This window comes from Onychomys torridus, chromosome 20 (genome assembly GCF_903995425.1).
Source record: "Onychomys torridus chromosome 20, mOncTor1.1, whole genome shotgun sequence".
Classification (NCBI taxonomy): domain Eukaryota; kingdom Metazoa; phylum Chordata; class Mammalia; order Rodentia; family Cricetidae; genus Onychomys; species Onychomys torridus.
This window is the reverse complement of record NC_050462.1, coordinates 30484395-30506227: the sequence shown is the minus strand read 5'-3', so window position 1 is coordinate 30506227 and position 21833 is coordinate 30484395. Positions and strand designations below refer to the sequence as shown.

Sequence of the window (21833 nt, the reverse complement as noted above, 5' to 3'; positions counted from 1 at the left end):
CAGAAATTTGCATGTAGCTTACACTGCATTAATGTTGACCCTTATCATTTCTAAATAGTCTAAAAGCAGGAATCAAGTTCATCAACAGGGCTGGAGAGGCTGCGGTGAGGAGCATGTGTTCTTGCAGAAAGCCACATGGTGGCTCCCAACCATCTGTAATTTGAGTTCCAGGAAACCCAACTCCCTCTTCTGACCTCTGGGAAATACGGCACACACAAAGTACACATACATACATAAAGGCAAAAGGTAGACATACAAATAAATAAATCTAAAAATAATGAAAACGTTAAATGCATGAACACAGTGGGACAAACATGCCTGTATCCCAATTCAAATATAGCCTTATCCAAAGAGCAATTCAGTTATTACTGCAAGAGTCCCATTAGCGAATTGACAATTCTGAAATCTGTGAGGCAGGTGCAGATGATACAAAACTTAATAAAGTTCCTTTTACTTCTAAGGGCAGGTAATATTAGCTATTCCCTATACTGACTCTGCCTATACATCACCAAGCTGTATCAACAACAGAACCAATGCCTGAAGCATTTCAAAATAATTTTTAACACATCAATGATAATATAATTTATTCTCCTTGGGATTTATAATTAAAAATGTATTTGATTCAGATATTTTAACTAAATTAAATCTGTAGTATGAGAAAATATTTCTCTAGAAAAAGTAAAGATTACTCAGCTCCAATATAGCGAAGGGGAAATTTTCATGAATGCAACATGGATTTTCAGATGAAAACTTATAGGAATTTGGGACTTGAATATAAAGTACACCAAAAGTTACAAAATTAAACTTGAAAATTTTAAAATGTATTCAAAGCAACAAATACAGCAATTAAGAATTCTCAATACTAATGACTAACATAACTTCAAAGACCCTCTAAATACACACAGGAAAGAACACATTCTCCATAAGTACAACTTTGTAAATAGAAAAACAATTCTTCTTTTGCTTTCACATGAATAGAATTCACTTTCTCCAGTGTTGTTTTTGTGTCCGCTCAATCAATAGAAACCTATTTACTATGTTACAAAAAGTGTCCAGCTAACTGCCTATTTAAAAACAGAACAGCAACGAAACAAAGCTGTAAAGGAAACTTGGGGTTGTGTACTCGTGTGTATGAGTGAATACATGTGTGCTCATATGTATGTGTGAATAAGTTTCCGTATGTGTGTTCAGAGGCTGATGTCATCGTCTTTCTAATCACGCACTCTCTCTGAACCTGGAGCTTGCCCATCTGGCTAGGACCAGAAAACCCCAGGGATCCTCCTGTCTCCACCTCCCCGCACTGGGATTACAAGCCTGTTCTGCAGTACCGAGTTTTTACAAGGGTGCTGGGATCTGAACTCAGGTCCTCATGTTTTCACAAGAGTAAATTACCAACTAAGCCATTCTCCAAGTCCTAAAGCAAACTTAAAAAAAAAAAAAAAATGTAATGACATACAACATTTCAAATGTTGGGAAATGACATTCATGAACCTAGATCACATATTACTTATCAAATCAAAAAATTCCATTTTAAAAGTCTCATACTTTGAACGTGCAAATCATAATTAGCTTTATATCATGAGAAACTGCAAATTATAATTTTAACTATAAATGAGTGAAGTTAAGTATACAAAATCTGACCAATTCCTTGAATTTCAACTAAATTTCTAAAATATACAAATATTCTTTCTAAAATATAAAAATCTGATGAATTCCTTCAATTTCAACTAAAGTTTAAAAAAATGACCAATATAAAACACACAAAATGTATTAAAAACCTCCTCTAAAAGTCCTAAAATTTAAAAATTTCCAAATCACACACTGGATTTCCAAGAGAAATCCCAAGGCAATAATGTAAAATAGTATTGCTAGTGTTTACACTAGGTCTTCCCATGAGACTGGATAGATCTGAACTCCTAAAAAGGTTCAAAATAATCTCTTTTAAAAAAAAATAATCTGCCATAAAAGTGTATTTATCATGACCTTTTCTTTAAAATTTAGGCCACGAAAATATATTTATTAGGACCTTTGGGACTTTGTCAAAAATATTTAGTAGTGGCCAGGGATGGTGTGTTTAATTTCAGCACTTGGGGACAGAATCTGATGGAACTCTATGAGCTTGAAGTCAACTGTCATTTATTTGTCAGAAAAAGCTGGTGCCTAGAGAGGGGCCGAGTCCTCCAGCCTAAGCATGTAATACTGTGCGATCTGTTGATGAGGAAGGCAGAAGAACAGTCAGTAAGAGAATAGGGACAGAGTCCGGGCACTGGCTCCATCACTCATCAGCTGTAGACCTTGGACAAGGAAGCGAGTTAACCCAGTGCTTCCGCTTTGCTGGAGGGAAGAACACTAGAAGATCTAAAGAAAGTACCACAGACACTCTCTAAAACCAAAGCATACTGACGCCTTTCCAAAATGCTCTCATCTTCAAAGCTAATACAAAAGGATTTCCTAATTACAGTTCCCCAAAACAAGTTAATCAACGTAACTTGGCATTTCAAACACCTATCATATCCTTTATTTCTAATATTTGCATATTTGCCTCAGTCATGGGCTCACAAGCATTCTACTGACCAGAACTCTTCCAGCATGCAGTCAGAAAGGCATGTCAAGCTCTGCTTAGCTTCTATGACTTTAGTTTCTCATCTAAATAAGTTACATTAGAAAATTCCTTATTAGTACATAGTGTTTTCTTCTAATAAAATAGAATGCTAGCTCTAAGTAAATCAACTTTCTAAAGAACAAGAATGCTAGCATCATTGACCAGGTTCACTCCAGGAGCAAACTTGGCTTGTTAATCACTGATTAGATAAAACATGAGAGCACATTTGATGTTGCTCGGTCCTTTAAAAATTGGGTCTACTACGAATGTAGGTTGAAGAGCCATCTACTAAGTAAATGCAGAATTGCCACAACACTCACCATGCTGAACACCCAAGAACTAAAAACTGTTTGGACACGAAAGCTGCTGAGAGAGCGGGAGATGGGTGACAGGTAGCGGGCAGCAGTGTCTGCCCTCACATTGAGCATGGCAACCTGTGGGCAAGCTCTAAGGCCGCAGGGTGCAGTCAATCAAATCCTGCATGGTCCTCTCTGACCGCCACACAAGCCCAGAGCATGCTCCCCTCACCAACCACATGTAAAAATGAGTAGCTGTTATTTTCAAAATGTTATTAGATACGTGTGGGTACTTTGCCTGCATGTATTTACGTGTACCATGTGCAAGCCTGGTACTCATGGAGGCCAGAAGAGGGTGTGGGAACCCCTGGAGTTGCAGGCATTATCAGCTGCCACGTGGTGCTGGGTATTGAATCTGTGCCCTCTGCAAGAGCAGCCAGTGCTCTTCACCACTGAGCCATCTCTCCAGCCCCAAATAATTATAATTTTTTTAAATAGAAGAAGTAAAAAAGTACTTCCAACAACATCTTGGGGAAAAAAGTACTTTTAAAGCCTGCAGTGAAGTTTATAGCCTTTTATAGGTGAGTTCTTTGCTAAAGGTTTCCTACAACTCTTAGGTAATACTCTAGAAACAAGTACAATGACCAGAGCCATAAAAAAGAACTGAGATTTAGAGACATAATCAGACTCAAACTAAGCAAAAACACACTGCACCCAGTGGAATTGTTAGTACACAACAGAGGTGGAGCTCTAGGATACAGTTCACTATCAGGGCTAAGACAAGACATTTCTTTAGTTAGAAAGGTTTGGGGAGAGAAAAAGATGGAAGCAGAAACATATCAACTTTCCTATGAAAATTAAAATGAAAAAAATTGACATGTAAAACAGTTGAAAGATCAATAATGTAGAACTAATTTCTACTCCAATGCTATTAGATGAAAGCAAATGCATTTAGGATAGTTTTTCAGTACAATAAAATATCTCAGAAGACATCAGATATATATATTTTCCTTTTACCTTTAATTTAAATACACAACAAAAAAGCCCTTTCTCTAGAGTACCTGATTCTACTGAATAACTAATAAAGCTGATATTTTTGAAGAGCCTTTATCATGTAGGAAGCATCCCTGCATGACTTTCTATACTGGGAGAATTGAGAGACACAGCAAATCATGTATTACTCATCTACTAAAACAAAACTATCAAAAAATTATTTTAAATACATTCTTTGACAAGATAAACTCACAATTATGCCTTTAGTCACCTAATTAAGTATATGTCAAACTTTCCAACAGTGAAGTTTTCTATTGTTGAAATACTAAGATCACTGATTATTCATTAATACTAAGCAGATGTGTGGTATGGAGGTCAACAAATGGCATGTACTATTATACTTAGCACTGATTTAAAAATACAGGCAAGAAGATAATATAAGAAGAACCAAGTCTCACTGGACAAGCAAAGGCAATACTTAAAGAGTATCTGGAAGCTTCGGGATAGTGCATTTTAAAGCCACTTCTGAATAAAAACACACCAAAACTGACACTACTTAAGGACATTAAAAAAAAAAAAAAAAAAAAAGGCGTGATCATAGCCACACTGTGTTAAGAAAACAATATGGATTAAATACTGTTCAAAGCTGTACCTAGATACAGCTTAAAACTGTGGATTTTTTGAAAACATTGTTTAAAAAGAATGTGAAATTAGTGAATTTATAATTATTTAATTGCTTAGGTATCTCAAAATAATGCATAAACTTATCATCATGATTATTCACAAAGAGCCAAAAATAAAGGTTAGGGATAAAACAGAAACTCTATTTCAAATTCAACAAATGTAAATGTCAGAAAAATACATATAAATTCTAGTCAACATTTATTTACCATGATTATTAAAAAATTTTAATGTAGGGGGAAAGGCTATAATTTTAATTTTCATAATCTGAAAATATAAAAATTACATTAAAATGTATAACCAAATATTTACCTCAATAAATCATTTTTAAATAAAAGCTCAAGTTGTCTATATCTTATTAACCAATCATTTAATGCCTAGATGATAACTGTAAAGCATCTAATTTTATTTAATATTACTGTATATGTAACATAATTTTCTTAGAAAAAATTATCTTTGCATAAATAAGCCTAGCAACAAATTTATACTTAGATGGAGAACTTCACTCTAGTCAAGAATTAAAAGACCATAAGACTAGCACATGTGCTAAACATCAATTATAATTACTACCTTACAGAAACGGCTATTAGTGTTAAGGATTTGGGTTTCATCGGATACATCCTCTGTCAATACCATTTCTTTATAGAAATACATATGCATTGTATGTCAATTCAGACATGCTCTAATTCATTTCTACAATTCAATCAAAAGACACACAATGGAAAATGAAGGTTCTTATTTCTCTGACCCGTTAGCTCTCAAGTTTTAGCTGGAGACTATTGAGAGAGACCATGGGAAAGCGTAGTCATAGAGAGGCAGTTACGGGAAGCTAAGCTTTCAGAGCAGAATTGTTTACATGAAGCACAGCATTCTCATTTTAAGATTCCCTGGCTTATTTTCAGTAAGAATATACAAGAAATGAAGGCAAGAACGCAAGCTTAGACAAACAAACCTTGCAAGGAAGGAGAAAGTTCATTGTATCCTCCAAATGAAGCATTCCGGACAAGCTTTCGGCCATCAATTCGTGGAGGAAATAAAACCGACGAAACCCCAGCACATGAAGAAAATCTACGCTGCTGTGAACTCCCTTCTTTCATGGTTTAGAAGGTCTGTTGAGTATATGTGCTCACCCAGAAGGCTAATTAGCCCAATATGGCAAAGGCAGCTTTTCTCTCACGTCCAAATGTAGCAAAGCCCACCAGCCACACAAACAAAGGACACACACATTTAACAGCAAAGGAAGACTAGAGACCGTCAAATCAGCAATAAACAGATAGGGAGGCTGACAGGAGAGGCATTGAGCCAAGCTCCTCTTTCCTTTTCACAAACGAATTGATTAAAGGGCTACTCCACTAATGTTTTACGCTTGTATCAGGAGAATGATGCCCTACTCTGAACTGCTGCTGCTGCCTTAGAAAAACAAAACAAGATCAATACTTAGCCATTTTGGATGAAGTAATAGGGTCTCTTCTCAAAACGACGACGAGCCTTTTACCACATCTATTATGTTTCTGTAGTATCTGGCCACACTTCCCTCCTCTTCCGACTCTTTTCTTTCCGGCTTTTGGTTACTTCAAAAATAGATCTCAACATTATACTTTTTATCTTTCCTGAAGCTTCTAGATTTATATCTAATCTGCTGCTTGTCTTGGCCATGATTAAGAATTCATAAGGAACGATATTCTTTCAAGGACAAGTCTGATGGGTCACAACTGCTACAGCAGAGAATTAACATGTACATTTTACTTCTAGGAGGAATACAGGAATCATCAAGACAAGGTTAATGAGAACCAGTCGACACAGCAGATTAAAATGACCCATAACAACGCCGTGCACTCTAACACGCCCCCTTGAAGCCTTAGCTGCTACAGTCCCTCTCCATTGTGCTGGAATGGTCCAAAATACGTCCTCTACCAACAACCTCTGCCCACTTAAAAACAAGTCGTTTCCTATTTCAAAAGGAATAAACTATACCATCTCCTCAGGCCTGTTAAAACTCCCAAGAATTCTTCTCATTTTATTCAATTATTTTTGCCTGACTCTACCTTACTTCATTCCAATTAAACTGGATGGTTTATTCTTACGAGGACTTTGCTCTAAGATTCAGTTTTTTCTTTACCACGCACACACTTCAAGACTGGCTCCAGGTTCATATACAATGTCTTTCCATATCATCTGAGAGTGTTTCTCCTTATTAGAAAAGGCATTTAAAATCTCAATTTCTCATAGTCATGGTGGTACATGCCTTTAAGCCCAGCACTCGGGGGCAGAAGCTGGTGGTCTACATAGAGTGCCAGGCTACCCAGGGCTACTTAGCAAGACCCTGTCTCAAAAACAAAGATACAAAACACAACTGGATTCCCTGTGTGATGATATGGTTCTTTTCCTTAGCAATGGCAATTCAAAATTGCGAGGGCAGGAAGTTTACAGCTAACCCCAGCAAGCTGCAGCTGTGCTGTCTGATTTTGTATTGTTTGACTCCACCCATACCATACGACGTAAACTATTAATTGTAGACAATAAGAGGATTATAATTAATTCATGTAGCTGGCGCTTGCCTTTCAAGGAATAAAGCAGCCGGGCGGTGGCGGCAGTGCACACCTTTAATCCCAGCACTCGGGAGGCAGAGCCAGGCAGATCTCTGTGAGTTTGAGGCCAGCCTGGGCTACCAAGTGAGTTCCAGGAAAGGCGCAAAGCTACACAGAGAAACCCTGTTTCGAAAAACCAAAAAAAAAAAAAAAAAAAAAAGAAAAAAGAAAAAAGAAGATATTATCACAAAAGACATTATCCTCTAACAGTCAGATAGGGTTTAAGTTTAATGGGGTCTCCATTTCCTTAAATATAAAATGCTAATCCCATAAAATATAGGATTATTATGTAAAGTCTACGAAGGCTCCAGGTTGAAAATGGCAAGGTGAAAATATTAGAATGTGTTCTCTCCTAAAATTCAAGGAATGATAGAAGAAAGGAGTTGTTCTAAGGAATATAAACAAGTATGGGAATACATCTGCAACACAAATCTGACAACTGACCCTGACATTCACAAGCAGCCATGGTCTTGTAGAGGCACAAAAGCCAAGTCACATGTCAGTATTTATGTCAAATAGTCCTTCTGTACATAATTCACAGCAGCAAATTACTCTGGACAGGTGGCAAATGGGTTACTGATGAATAGTTTTTAAATATTCATTATTAATACTAGAAAAGGCCAGACCTACAAGGCAATGTCTTCAATATCTCAAGGAGAATGATGCCTCATTTAGAAATCCCAACCCTGCCAAACTCCTCATTACGTATTAGAATACACTAAGATATTTTTAGACACTATATAGAACTTAAAATCGAACTTTTAATGCATGTTTTTACTGTCTTTGCCCTCCATGCGTGCTTTTTAAAGAGTTCCCTAGTGCACCTCTTCTCAATTCAGGTTCTACAGTAGAATCCATCTGCACAAGTGTTTTCATTGTCCAGGATGAGCTCACAACCTCCCAGGTCTCTGCAACATCTCCAACCACATACTGTTTCTTTTGTGTGTGGAGAGAACTGAGAAAATACTCATGTAAACAAATTCCTCTAGGGCTACTTCTGTGTCAGGATAGCAGGCTGGAAAGACAGTACCAGCATCTATACTGTGCATGAAGTGACAATAAATCTCCACTGTGTGGCTTGTAAGAGATCATCAAATGGAAAAGAGTTGCTGTCACCAAAAAGGCCCCTCCAGAGCATCCTTGTTCTCAAAGAGAACTGCCTGGGTCAGCTTCGCCCAAGTCCTTCTCTGACCTCAAGCTTGTTCTAGTGTATAGTAGAATCTTGTCTCTTTCCCTAAACCCACATTTGAATTAGGGAATACTTCTAGTACACTGAAGTGTCCTACTTTTCATCTACTCTTGATGGGATATTGTGAGCTACACAGCACAAAATACTTCTGCCATATCCCTGCTGCTGTCCAGAACCAAACTGCAAGCAATGCTGAACACCCGTGTTCTCCAGGCCTCACTAGTAACGATTCTGCCCAATCTTCGCCACAGAGCCTATGGCAACTGAAAAGGGAAAGGAGGGCTTGGGCTCCTGGTTTCGGAGCTTTAGTCCTTGTGCGTTTTGGCTTGTCCTGTTGCTAAGGTATGTAGTGAGACAGACCATCATGGTGGTCGGAGCATGTGGTGAAACCTGCTCACTTCACAGAAGCCAGCAAGCCAAGGGAGACAAGAGGAAAGGCCTGCAGACAAGCTATACCTTCTACTCGTCTATCCAGAACCACTGATTTCTCAAGGATTTAATCCACTGATGACGTTCAAACCCTCAGGAGTCAATTTCCTGTTAACATCACCAATACCTGGGGACCAAGCCTGAAACACATGAGCCTCTGGGTTCATTTATGTCCAACCATAACAAGACTCTTATGAAACTCTCAAAGACTTCCAAGCCAAGCTATGACCCAGAGAGGCTGTGGGCTTAGTCTTCTCTGGTAATACTGCCCCTTCCTTGCATAAGTAAATTTGTTAAACAGGCAGAAGATATCTGGACTGCGGCTATCTCTGTACTCGAGTTCCTACAGAACAAACTATAAAACAACTTGCTTACAAGTGGATGCAAACTTAACTTGGTCTAGTTTTCCAACAGAAAGCCAGATCTCAGCCAAGGTCATAAAGCCACTGAGCTTCAGCCAGTCACAGGAAACCAACTGATCAAGCCATGCTCAGGTAAGGCAAAAGCTAGTCAGTACTCTGAGTTCTGTCTATCAACAGATGGCCACATTGCAGAGCAGAACTCTTTGAAATCTCTTTCTGGTACCAAATGCTGCCTGATACATGAATTTATCCTTGCTCAAATAAACTATTCAATTTATCTAAAGTTTTTCTTTGAATACTACTTAGTGCCTCCAAATAAATTTTTCCCCCTGAAACAGGGTTTAACTATGTAGCTCTGAAACTCACTCTGTAGACTAGGATGGCCTTGAACTCACAGAGTACAGGGCTAAAAGGCGCACACCACCACCGCCCAGCCCAAATTTCTTAGAGATGCACACATGACAGTATCATTACTACAAATACAAGGCAAGAAAACCCAGAGGTGGGAACTGTGGCCATCTGGTGCACAGGTGCAACAGCGAATGGGGATTGGGGTCATAGCTGAGGACTTCTAAGTACTAGCAGTGATCCCTTCTCAACTTGCCGTCCTACGTGAATAAGTAGACTTTACTCTTCTGTAAATGTGAAGCATATTTTACACATTTACATGGAATAGTTCATAGTCCATAAAGGTATTAATTTCCTTCTAACAAAGCTGTTAAACTGTCACCAATGAACAGAAAACTAACAGAAGCCACTATGGTGACCAGAATTTAAATCGTGTGTGTGTGTGTGTGTGTGTGTGTGTGTGTGTGTGTGTGTGTGTATCTATAAAATATATAAAGGAGAGTACATTTAGCTTTTCCTAACAAAGAAGATTAAGTCCCAATAGCAAGAACTAGTATCTGATAATCCTTCAAGTATCTTAAGTTAAAAATACACTTATAACATCTTTTCAAGAAAAATATCCCTTATTATTCTTATATTCCTCTTTTAACTTTGATAAAGAAACAATTTTAAAGGCCTGGCAATGATGAGCCAGACCATCTCCACCCCTAGTTTAAAACAAAGCTGGATTAGTCATTTTTAATTTTAAGTAAATGCTTTCAAGTTATTTTAGTTTCCCTTGTAAAAGCAGTGTTAAACATAGATACTGCAACATTTTACAAGGGTTTAAAAATTCTTATATTCCTAATTTGCAAAGTATGATGCTGACTTTCAATCTGCTATGAAGCAACTTCCTAAACGCAAGGAACTACAAGCCAGAAAATAACCTCATCTTCGGAAGCATCGGCAACTTCAGAAGCGAATGCATTAAGGCTCAAAAACTCGGAAGGTGCACAGCCTGTAATTTACTCCATTTCTAACTAAACTACTTGGGCTGGAAGTCAGTGCAAACACTGGGATGGGGGGGGGGGGGGGTTGAAGATGGGGGAAGGAGAAAATCAGAGTGCTCTTTAGACAATACAACTTTCCTGAGATATATTAGTCAAGAACATATCTGTGTGTTTATGGTCCAATATAGGTTCAGATGTTCAAATGTCTTACCAAGAAAGGAGGAATTGCTTCGATTCATGGAAGAAAATGACTTCTAGTGTCTTTATCTGTGAACCACCTTAGTGAAGGTTCTCTTGTGTTTGTCGTCTATGATTATACCAGCAACACCTAACACGGTCACCTGGGGAATATGACACAGCCCTTTACCGCAGAAAGCTGCTTCAAAGAAAACCTGCCTTCACCCTCATGTTTTGTATTAGCTGTCGGTGTAGACTCCTGTCATTTTTTAATGCTGCCAGAACCAAGAGGGAACTGACTTTCGGTTGAAGAGAATTTACTGTGAGATAACAGAAATGTAATACTCAGACAGTCTACGTTGACTTTAATGAAACCAGGAGAGTCACTTTTGCTGTGAAATAATTCAAAACTTTAACATTTAAGAATTAGTTCAAGCCAGATATAATGGTACATGCCTGTAATTCCAGCACTCTCAGGAAGGTGAGGCAGGAGGATTATAAATTTCAAGCTAGGCTGACAGGTATGGGGAGCCTGTGTTTCAAAAAAAACAAACCAAAAATTAGTGTAAAATGGGCTGGTTTCAGCAAAGAACACAGGCTATTCTAACACAAAATAATGTCCTACGAGGCAGCTTAGAAATAAAAACATAGAAAATGGCTTTTTACAACAAAGAAGGTTAGCTACCAATCACAATGCTCGGTGAAGCTTGGTAACACATCTTAACTATGATGCCGAGGGAATGAGTCTCTCTCAGGAGATGAGCCAAGACTCAGTGCCATCCTCCTTTGGCACTCCTGCTCTTTAAAAACAGACAGAGGGAGAAAACAATAATGAGCCAACATGTCTGCCTCTCCCGACACACAAGCAGGTCAGAATGAAACGAACCCTACACCCTTTCTAGACTGCACCAGTATTCAGCTACTCGGAAGGAAGCCGGTTCAAAAAACAGGGGCCGGGGAACCGAAGAAATGGTCCCGGGGTACCGAAGAAATGGTCCCGGGGTAGGCAGCACTGGCTGCTCTTCCAGAAGCCCTGCATGCGTCCAATGCCTAGCATCTACTGGTGCCTCTCAACTGTCTTTAACTCCAGTTCCAGAAGATCTGACGCCCTCTTCTGGCCTCCACAACACCAGGCATGCACTTGGTACATGGACACACACACACACACACACAAACAAAATACCCATATACATAAATTACTGAACAGTATTTACTAAGCATGCCACTGAAGACATTTAACTCCCTTTACAAGCCTCCTTGTTGAATTTGAAGCTAAACTCTAATAACCACACAGAGGATTTTGAAAATGAAGACAGCAGTATCTTTTCAAAAGGTCTTACAGAGGAGTGAATATTTAAACTGCAGCTTCCAGTCAGGAAGGGAAGTGTGCATCAGGATTCTCAGCACTTGGGAGGTTCCTAGGTAGGCGCTCAAGACCTTCCATTGTTCGGGACCATCCTGCTTTCCATGAGTGAAAGACTGGATCAAGGAAACAAACCACATGTTTAGAAATGATCAAGCAACTCCAGGGAAGAAGGACACTTTACAATGGAGACCAAGAAAAGGCACAGTCAACTGAAGGACAGTGAAGGAAACCAGCCAGCAGGGTTATGGAGAGAAATCCAAGACGGAATCGGGAGACTAAAAGTGGACACACTTAAGAGCCTGGACTACCAGATAAAGAAGTTACGACTTAAGCTCTCGGTAGTCAGTTACTGCTTCCCATTGCTGGTTCAAATGATGAGGCATGAGACGGACACACTTGGAGATCCTTATAAACATGTGTTACTATGCTTCACTCCAGAGATGCTAGCTGGAGTAGACGCTGTGGCTAGGCAAAGCTCCTAGGCGATCCCAGACACAGCCCAATACATGCCACAGCTCTTAAGTGACAGGGAGCCATTGTCTTTTCACTAATGGGCATGATAAAACGGAAGACAAGTCATCTAAGCAATTTTCAATCAAGGACTGAAGAATTAAGAAGTGCTATTTTGAGTTATCATTTTCTATTTTTATTAATGTTATTTTCTTGGAGATCTACTTTATACACCCCATGCACTCTCTGGCCATATGCACACATCTGTAGAAGCCTCTATGTCACCATAACCTCACTCAATACTAACAACTTTTTGTTTTGGTGTTTTCTAAAGACAATGGGTGGACCTGATATACTAGAAGGCAAGAAGAACAGCAGTAGGCCACACAGTTACACAACATGGACGCCCTGACCTCAGACACTGACCTGAGAAGGGCAGTGCCGAGGGAGATGAAGCCATGGTGGCACACGACCCGGCACTAGGGAAGCAAAGGCAGGAGCATCACGAGAACACAGGGAGTTGGAAGTGGGCCTGAATTATAGGAGACCCTGTCTCGGAAAATACATGAAGGGGGGGGGGGGGAAGAGAGGAGAGAATGAATAGATCCTGACACTCTAAAACTTGTAAAATAAAAAGATTTCTTTAATATGAAGGAAAAAAAAAGCTTGCGGAAAATTACAAATCTGGCCTCATTAAAATTAAGAACATCTGCTTTGTCAAGGAGACCATTATACACTGATAAGGCATGCCAAGATAGGAAGAAAATACAGTACAGAGCCATCAAAAGATGGCACAAATATATTTAATAGCTCTTAAAACTCAGTAACAATGCAAGAAGCCAAGTTGTTAAACGGGCCAAATAAGAACTGATCCTTCATAAAAGGTACACAGTAGGCATGAGAAAGCATGCTCAACACGAGCCAGTATGGAAATACAAAGCCAAACAAACAAACAAAAGCCCCACGTGATTCCACTACACAGCCAGCAGAAGAACTGAAATGAGAGAGACAGGCACATGGACAGTCCTGCTCACAGGCTGCTGGTGGGAACGTGGAGGTGACGAACTACTTTCAGAGCAGTGTGTGGTCTGTAACCCCAGCTCTCAGAAGGCAGAAGGTCAGTGCTGGGCTAAATGGGGAGACCTGCTCCCAACCTTCCTGCCACCCTGAAAAGGAGTTTGGCAACTTTAATTAAAATGTGATGGGTTAAGAACTGTATCTTTGTTTTAACTATTCAAACAACATGGATCTATAGTAATACTTAATTTCTTCATGATATTAATAAAAACAAAAAAAAACTGCCGGGCGGTGGTGGCACACACCTTTAATCCCAGCACTCGGGAGGCAGAGCCAGGCGGATCTCTGTGAGTTCGAGGCCAGCCTGGTCTACAGAGTGAGTTCCAGGAAAGGCACAAAGCTACACAGAGAAACCCTGTCTCGAAAAAACAAACAAACAAACAAAAAAACCCTTAAACCAAAAATTAGACATTAGCCAGTAACTAGACTCTTAGGTACTACCCAAAAGAAATGAAACATCTCTCTACAAAGCATTGTGCACATACTAGACTGTTACCAAAAGACAGCCACAATTATTAAAGTTTGGAAAATTTAAGTCTTAAAACATATACCAACTAAATTGATCAAAACTTAAGCAAGCATGTGCCAGTAAATCCAGACGAAAATCCTTTCCCAGATTAAAGCTGTTTTCCACACTGTGTAGAGTTGGTCAAGGAAAATCATTCTTCCCAACTGATCAAGTTCCTCATTTGTAAAAGGGGGAAATGAGTTAGACACCATGCTCCTGTAAAAATCCTATGAGCTAACACATGTAAAAGCACTGGAAGATATTTGTCTTAAGCATTAATCACTGTACTTTTATAACTAATTCTTCCCCCTCAGAAGCAATTATTGGATTGAGTATCTGACATATTGTGGGCTCTCAGGGTTTTCTGGATGTGTTTCTCTGCTATAGCAGATCATCTCATCACAGACTTAACATCTTTGTTTTTATGGGGTTGTTGGTTTCAGACAGGGACCCTCAATTAAGAAAATGCTTCCCTAAGATCCAGCTGTTAGGCATTTTCTTAATTAGTGATTGATGGGGGTGGGAGGAAACCAGCCCATTGTGGGTGGGGCCATCCCGGGGCTAGTGGTCCTGGGCTCTTTAAGAAAGCAAGGTAAGCAAGCCAGTAAGTAGCTGCCATCCACGGCCTCTGCATCGCTCGGGCCTCCGGAATCCTGCCCTCACTACTGTTGATGATGAGCTGTTATATAGAACTGTGAGCAAAATAAACCTTTTTCTCCAAGCTGTTTTTGGTCATGGTGTTTCATCACCTCAATAGCAATCCTACCTACGAAAATGATCTTCTGGTAAAAAGATTTACAAGTAGTTAAGAGCATTCACTACGATTTCAGAGGGCCTAAATTCAGTTACCAGTACCCACACCAGGCAGTTCATAACTGCCTGCAGCTCCAGCTCCAGGGAATCCAGGCAACGCCCCTCTTGACCCCTGCAGGTACTCCACTCACATGCACATACCCACATACAGCTACACACACACACAAATCAGCCTTGCAAAGTCATAAAAAGATGTATGTAGATACTGTGGGGTAAAAAGCTGATGGAGAACAGGATGTTTGCAGGGTGCCAAACATAGCATTTCTGTTTGACTCAGTCAGAGGAAAAGCTGCAACTTCCAATAAAGTGCCACTCAATCCTACAATTCAGTCCCATGCCCCCACTAGGAGAACAATAAGAATTAAGTGAATCCTCATGTGTGGTGGAACATGTTGTAATCCACCTCCTCTGTAAAACACTACTTTTCAAAAATAGTCCAAATTCATGTGATCAAATCTTGATGTTTCTCCAATTTTACAGGAAATACAAAGGTCAAGGAACAAACTGAACAATACATGAAGGAATCCCAGTGCCAACACTGTTCGGACGCTGGGCCAGTTTACTGAAAGGTCAAAGGCACACGGGACAAGAACAAACAAACAGGTCCTTCTTCGGGATTGAAGATATGAAGAGCATAACATCCAAATCGTTTTGACTTCAACAAGCCTACCAAATAAAGACCTGGGGCTGGGATACAGCTCAGCGTTAGAGGTCTTCCCTAGCATGCCGAAGATTCTGAGTTCAATCCTTAATACGACATAAACTGGGCAGGTGGTCCCCACATGTCACCCTGGCACTCAGGAGGTGAAAGCAGAAGGATCATGAACTCAAGGGCATCATGTCAGATTACATAGTTTGAAGCCAACCTGAATTTCTCAGGACTCTGGCTCCAAACCAAGATGGGCTGAACAAGCCTAATCTCAAAAGGTAATTTATAAAGTTATGGTAAAACCTGACACAGGGGATTGGGGATTTAGCTCAGTGGTAGAGCACTTGCCTAGCGAGCACAAGGCCCTGGGTTCGATCCTCAGCTCTGAGATGAGAAGAGAGGAAAAAAAGAAACAAACACACACACCTGCCACAGCTAGTGTAATTATGCTAGACAGGTGTCTAAAGGTAGTTTTAAAAACTACAAGATAACTAAATCATAGTTCCTTTTCCCCTTATCCATGGATATTACATTCCAAGACTCCAGTGGATTCCTACAACTATAAATAGTACTGTTGTTTTTTTTTAAAGATTTATTTATTTACTATGTTCTGCCTGCCAGAAGAGGGCACCAGAGCTTATAGATAGTTGTGAGCCACTCTGTGGTTGCTGAGAACTGAATCCAGGACCTCTGGAAGGGCAGCCAGTGCCTTTTTTGTTTGTTTGTTTGTTTGTTTTTCGAGACAGGGTTTCTCTGTAGCTTTTGAGCCTGTCCTGGACTCGCTCTGTAGACCAGGCTGGCCTTGAACTCACAGAGATCCGCCTGGCTCTGCCTCCCGAGTGCTGGGATTACAGGCGTGCGCCACCACCGCCCGGCAACAGCCGGTGCTCTTAACGTCTGAGCCATCTCTCCAGCCCCAATAGTACTAAGTGTTACACAGACACACCTAATAATGTGTAGTTCTGTAAGTGGGAACCATAAAAGATCAACAATAATCAAGACAATAACTACACCAATATACTGTCGTAGAACTTAGAGCGATACCCCTCCCATGCCATGGCGTGAGTGTTGCATCGAGCAGACCAGCCTGGACAAAGGAACGATTCACATTCCTGGAAGGACAGATAAGGGCCTTGGACAAGAGTTCGTCACAATACTCAGAACTGAGTACAACTTCAAACTGGAATTGCCCATTTAACAATTTCAAACCATTATTCAGAGCAGATAACTGAAATCAGACAAAATAAAAACTGGAACAATAAATTCAAGTTCTTAAGTCTTAAAAGCAAAAGCCCTTCCACACAGCTATGGAGTGCCATGGGGAACCTGAGAACATGCAATAAAACTAATTGACTACCAGAACCCTCCATAAACTAGAAAGTGCAATTTGTGGGTTTGTGGGAGTCTCTAACACCCTTTTATAGGGTCTGCAAGGCCAAAGCCAGTTTCGTAATACTACAATATTAGTCACCAAATTCTTGCTGCCATATACTCATGGAAAAAGAATGTGTTCTGTTGACAAACGTCATCAAAGAAACACTGAAACTATTAATCTTGAACCTTTTATACAAATAGGTATAAATGATAAAATGAGAAATGTATAGACCACTACCGTGTAGTATATTTTTAATACAAAATTCAAAGCATATCAGTTTTAATTTAGTAAAGTGCAGAAAGTTCACAAATGCATTTTCAAATTCCATTTTGCAGCCAACATTTAAGAGTACTATTCATCAGGTTTTGCTGGACAACACAAAAGAATGCTTGATTTGATACATGTATATAATTGTATGTCCATATTTTATTCATATACTTTACATTATCATATCATAACACACTGACTATATAGAAGCAGAAATAAAAACACAGGGGTCTTTTTATTAAGCTAGACAGTAAAAAGACTTACAAAAATACCAAAGAGTAAGGGAGGGGGCATCGTTTTTAATTTAAAAAAAATTATTCATGATCCAGCAACTCCAAATACTCAAATGAAGGAAGTCAGTGTTCGAGTAATATTTGCAATCCAATATTTACTGAAGTCACCATAGCCATGATATAGAATCAACCTACACGCTCATGAGTGGATAATCAAATGTGAAAGAAACGTGTGTGATGTTCAGCCACAGAAAACTAGATCTCATCACTCCTAGCAACACGAAGAGAGCTGGAAGATACTGTATTCAACGAAGTGAGCAGGCACGAAACCCAAGCACCCAGAGGACGGGAGCTAAAGAACTGGTCTTTCAGAAGTGGTGGAAAACAGCAGCTATAAACTACTGGAAATGGGGAGATGCGGCTGTGGGGCAGAGAAAGAATGGCTACCACTCACCAGCTGCAAGCCTCTCAAAGTACTTCCCTGCTTCTGCAGACAGTTTATCACTGTGTAGCCTGGCCTGGCCTTGAACTCACACTGCTCTCACCTCTGCACCCTGACTGTTATGATCATGAGTGTGTACTCCTGTGCAGCAACAGGGGTGACTCTAAATGTTCTATGACACAGGACAGTGACTGTGCATGACTATAATTAATCATGTCTCTCAAAATAGCCAGTAGTGCGGATTTTGAAAAATTCAAACACTAAAGTATATGAAGTGATGTTAAACAAAAATTCATTAACATTAAAATGTATTATTTTAATTCCATTAATAATAATTTTCTAATTCCATAGAGTTAATTTATATTACAGTAAACATCAGCAAATGTAATTCACATAAACAGAATCTCTGAAATTTTAAGTATTTTTTTATGGATGTAAGGAGGCCAGAAGACCAAACAGTGAAAGAATACCTGGTTTACAAGAAAAAAACAACAAAATACACTGGTAAGTCTGACAGCAGTCATGTAACTAGAAAGGAAGGTGCATTCTAAGTCCACTGCAAATGATACCAGCAAAATAAACAACAACAAGTCTGCACAAATCCAGGTAGCAATGCGCTGTGGTACGACCAATGTCAGCTTTCCGCAAACGGACAAGAACTCCAAGCCTGCGGCGTCTTACCCTGACTGTGAAGACTGGCGGGACTGAGAGATGGCTGGTACGGCTCTTTAGTTGGTGTTGGATAAGCTTCTTTCCCTTGGCGCTGACTCATCTTTCCTGGGGTCAAAAGCTGAGATTCGTCACTATTTGCTGCTACAACAGCTCAAGGAAAGAAAAGAAAAGTCATTACCATTAAAGTCCTGGGCTTTATGACATAATTAATAACTTGGACTAAAACTGAAATTCTTTTATGATCATAGTAATCTTACTACTTTAACAGGCTTACGTAATCCTTTTGTTTTTATGTTCATTACCATAAATCCAAGAGGACTAGACAGCAAAGTCTCAGCTAAGTTTATACATTACAGACATTGTCCATATCCACCTGGTAGGGCCCCTATGGTTTACTGTGTGTGTATCTTTCCCAGGGTAACCTAACTTCTCATTATCTGCCAATGCAACAGGGAAAAGACAAGTCATTTCAGAGAAGAGTCACAAACGGAAAGACGGACAGCTGTACGAATGATCAGAAAGTACAGATGAGCAGAGGAGAAAACCAACCTGTCCGTTCAACTGAATTTCTACTCTGGTTTCTAATTTCTGATGGCAAGATTTCAGTTTCGGAGACAGTGACACTTGGGTTCAGAGACTGCCTTCCGCAAGACTAAACAGCAAATAACAGGCGAGATTCACTCTCGCACTAGGTCCCAAAGTCTGTCTTCAAAAGGCTGCTGGGCAGGCACGCAGCAGTTGGGAGCACCTGTTGCTGTTGTAGGGACCCTGGTTTGGTTCCCAGCTCCCACATGGTAGCTCATAGGCATCCATAACTTCAGGTCTAGGGGATCCAGTGCTCTCTCTAGACCTCTGAGGTCACTAAGGCATACATGTGGTGCACAGACATACCTACAGGCAAAACACTGACACAAAAAAGCCTTTTAAAAAGCATGTTTAAGAAACAAAACAAACAAAACAAAAATGCCGCCATCCCAACCATCCGTTTGTAGAGAACTGTGCCCTGCTTCTCACCCTCCTGGGCACGCTACCAATACATAGGGATCGGCCAAAAGGACCAAGAGAAACTGAAGATGATGGGGGAGGGGAGCAAACCACATCCACAGTCCCTTTACTCCACATTTCTCATGTGTCTGTGCTCGCGAGGGAGTTTAGTTTCATCTTAAAAATGAACATTTGGCCGGGTGGTGGCGGTGCACGCCTTTAATCCCAGCACTCGGGAGGCAGAGCCAGGCAGATCTCTGTGAGTTCAAGGCCAGCCTGGGCTACCAAGTGAGTTCCAGGAAAAGGCGCAAAGCTACACAGAGAAACCCTGTCTCGAAACCCGCCCCCAAAAAAGAACAATTATTTCATTTGCCAATTAACTAGAACCTCTCATTAATATTTTTACCACTGTATCTTTTAAAAATCAAATAGTTTCACATATTTCCTATTGTGCTAAAGTTTTCAAAATTATATTTTAGCTCCTTATATTTCAAAACCAAAATACAAAGTACTCATTTATTATCCAAGTAAAGGTATGAAAAACATTTACCATAAAGTTAAAACAAACAAAAAACCTATAGACAGATAGCTCCTAAATTTCTATCTCCACTTATAATATCTCCCGTATCCAACTGCCAGCCTATGGAAAGAGAAACTGAAAATGAAAAGAGAATGGAAAAAGAAAATGAAAACAATACCCACTGCTAAATGGACCTGGAGCACAGCCGTGGCTCGGCTTCTGGTACCTGTCTCTCCTCTGCCTCACTGCTCTTCTGTCCCCACTTTCCCAGGGCAAATGCAGAGATGTTCTTTGATTTTTCCTTTCTCTCAAACTTCATATCCAGGAGTCCGTGGAATATTTAGACTCTCCCTTCAGACTTTACTGGAATGCTACGGCCTCCCCCCAGTTCCACAATTCCTACCCTGGGCTGATCACGTGCCCTTTGCTGAGTGGAGTTCACTTTTCGCCCAAAGGCCTAAAGAGTCATTATAATCTGAGTTGGTAAACCAGATGCACATCAACTGGAAGTATTCTTAATAGCTTTCCATTTTATACAGTGCCTGGTGCCACAGCCTATAATTCCAGCTACTAGCAAGACTGAGTCTCTATGCTGGCCCAGGCTACAGAGCCCTGAGTGCAAGGCAGGCCTGCCTTCGCAAGTCAGTGAGACTGTTCCAGCTCGTCACTATAGCTCGGATGGAGTGGTGGTGCCATCTTAGTGCAGGGCCCTGGGTTCAATCTCTAGTGAAAAGAAGAAAGGAACAAAGTAGGAGGAGAGGGGGAAGAAGAAGGGGGAAAGAGGGAGAGAGAGAGGGAGGGAGGACTCAGAAGAGCAAGCTTGCTTTCCTTTCTTCATAAACCCATTGCCTCAAGAGCCAAAGGGTCTGGCATCTTTTCATCTTTTCAATTTCCACTCGGCTCCTGCAGTAATGGCTACCTTAGTATTCCTCAAAAACGTCACCTTGCAGTTTTCTGAGCCTGTTCTACTTCTTCTTTAAGATTTATGTTTTAGTGTGTGTTGTATCTATGTGAGTGAAAAGGATGTCAGATCCCTCTTCATAGTGGTTCTCAAAGCTCCTAATGCTGTGACCCTTTAATACCGTTCTTCATGGTGTGCTGACCCCCGCCCCCCCACCCCCGCCCCAAGCATAAGTTTATTTGGTTGCTACTTCATAACTGCAATTGTGCCACTACTATGAATCATAAGATAAATATCTGATATGCGGGCCATCTGATATGCGACCCCCAGAGGAGTGGCGACCCCCAGGCTGAGAACCGCGGCTCCAGAGCTGGAGTTACGGGGTTGTAAGGCAGCCCCTGTTGGTGCTGAGAACAGAACTCGGCCCTGGAAGAGAGCTCTCTCAAGTGCTGAGCCATTTCTCCAGCCCGTGGGGCCTCTTTCTTGTTCCTTCTAACTGGAACACTCTGGACCCAGATTTTTACTTACTGTTTCCTCTTGCTCACTGTCTGTATTCAAATGCTATCTGTTGGGGAGAGTCTTTAGGTGTCTTCATGGTGCTTTCTCATCAACAGGCCTTGGGTTACCACAGCACAGTTCATCAATCTCTGCTAGTGTCCACCCATCTCAAGTACTGTTCTGTCATCATAACTTCCCCAGTAGCTCGTATCACTATCAGGAATATGTAAGTATTGCCTCTTCTCCTCCACCACAACTTCAATTTCATGAGTACAAGGCTTTTGTCTGCCTCATTTCCCCATAAATGCTTAATCCTGATCTGCTTCCTGACATACTAAAGCTATTGCTTCCTGTTAATAAAATTTCACTTTAAAAAGTCAATCAAACTAGCTTTCTATTTTTATAAGCCTTCATTATCATAAAG

General features: G+C 40.4%; 1 protein-coding gene across 5 annotated transcripts in view; it reads right to left on the bottom strand.

Annotated features, from left to right (window-relative positions):
* Positions 1-21833, bottom strand: part of Osbpl8 (oxysterol binding protein like 8) — a 133300-nt gene that overhangs the window by 44314 nt on the left and 67153 nt on the right. For 2 of the 5 annotated variants that reach the window (XM_036169573.1, XM_036169577.1), the window contains one exon: positions 18516-18656. In XM_036169573.1, coding sequence (XP_036025466.1) covers positions 18516-18656 — 141 coding nt within the window. Of the gene's footprint in view, positions 1-5524; positions 6019-18515; positions 18657-21833 lie in introns of those variants that run through there. The other 3 variants (XM_036169574.1, XM_036169576.1, XM_036169575.1) reach the window with 2 other exon arrangements.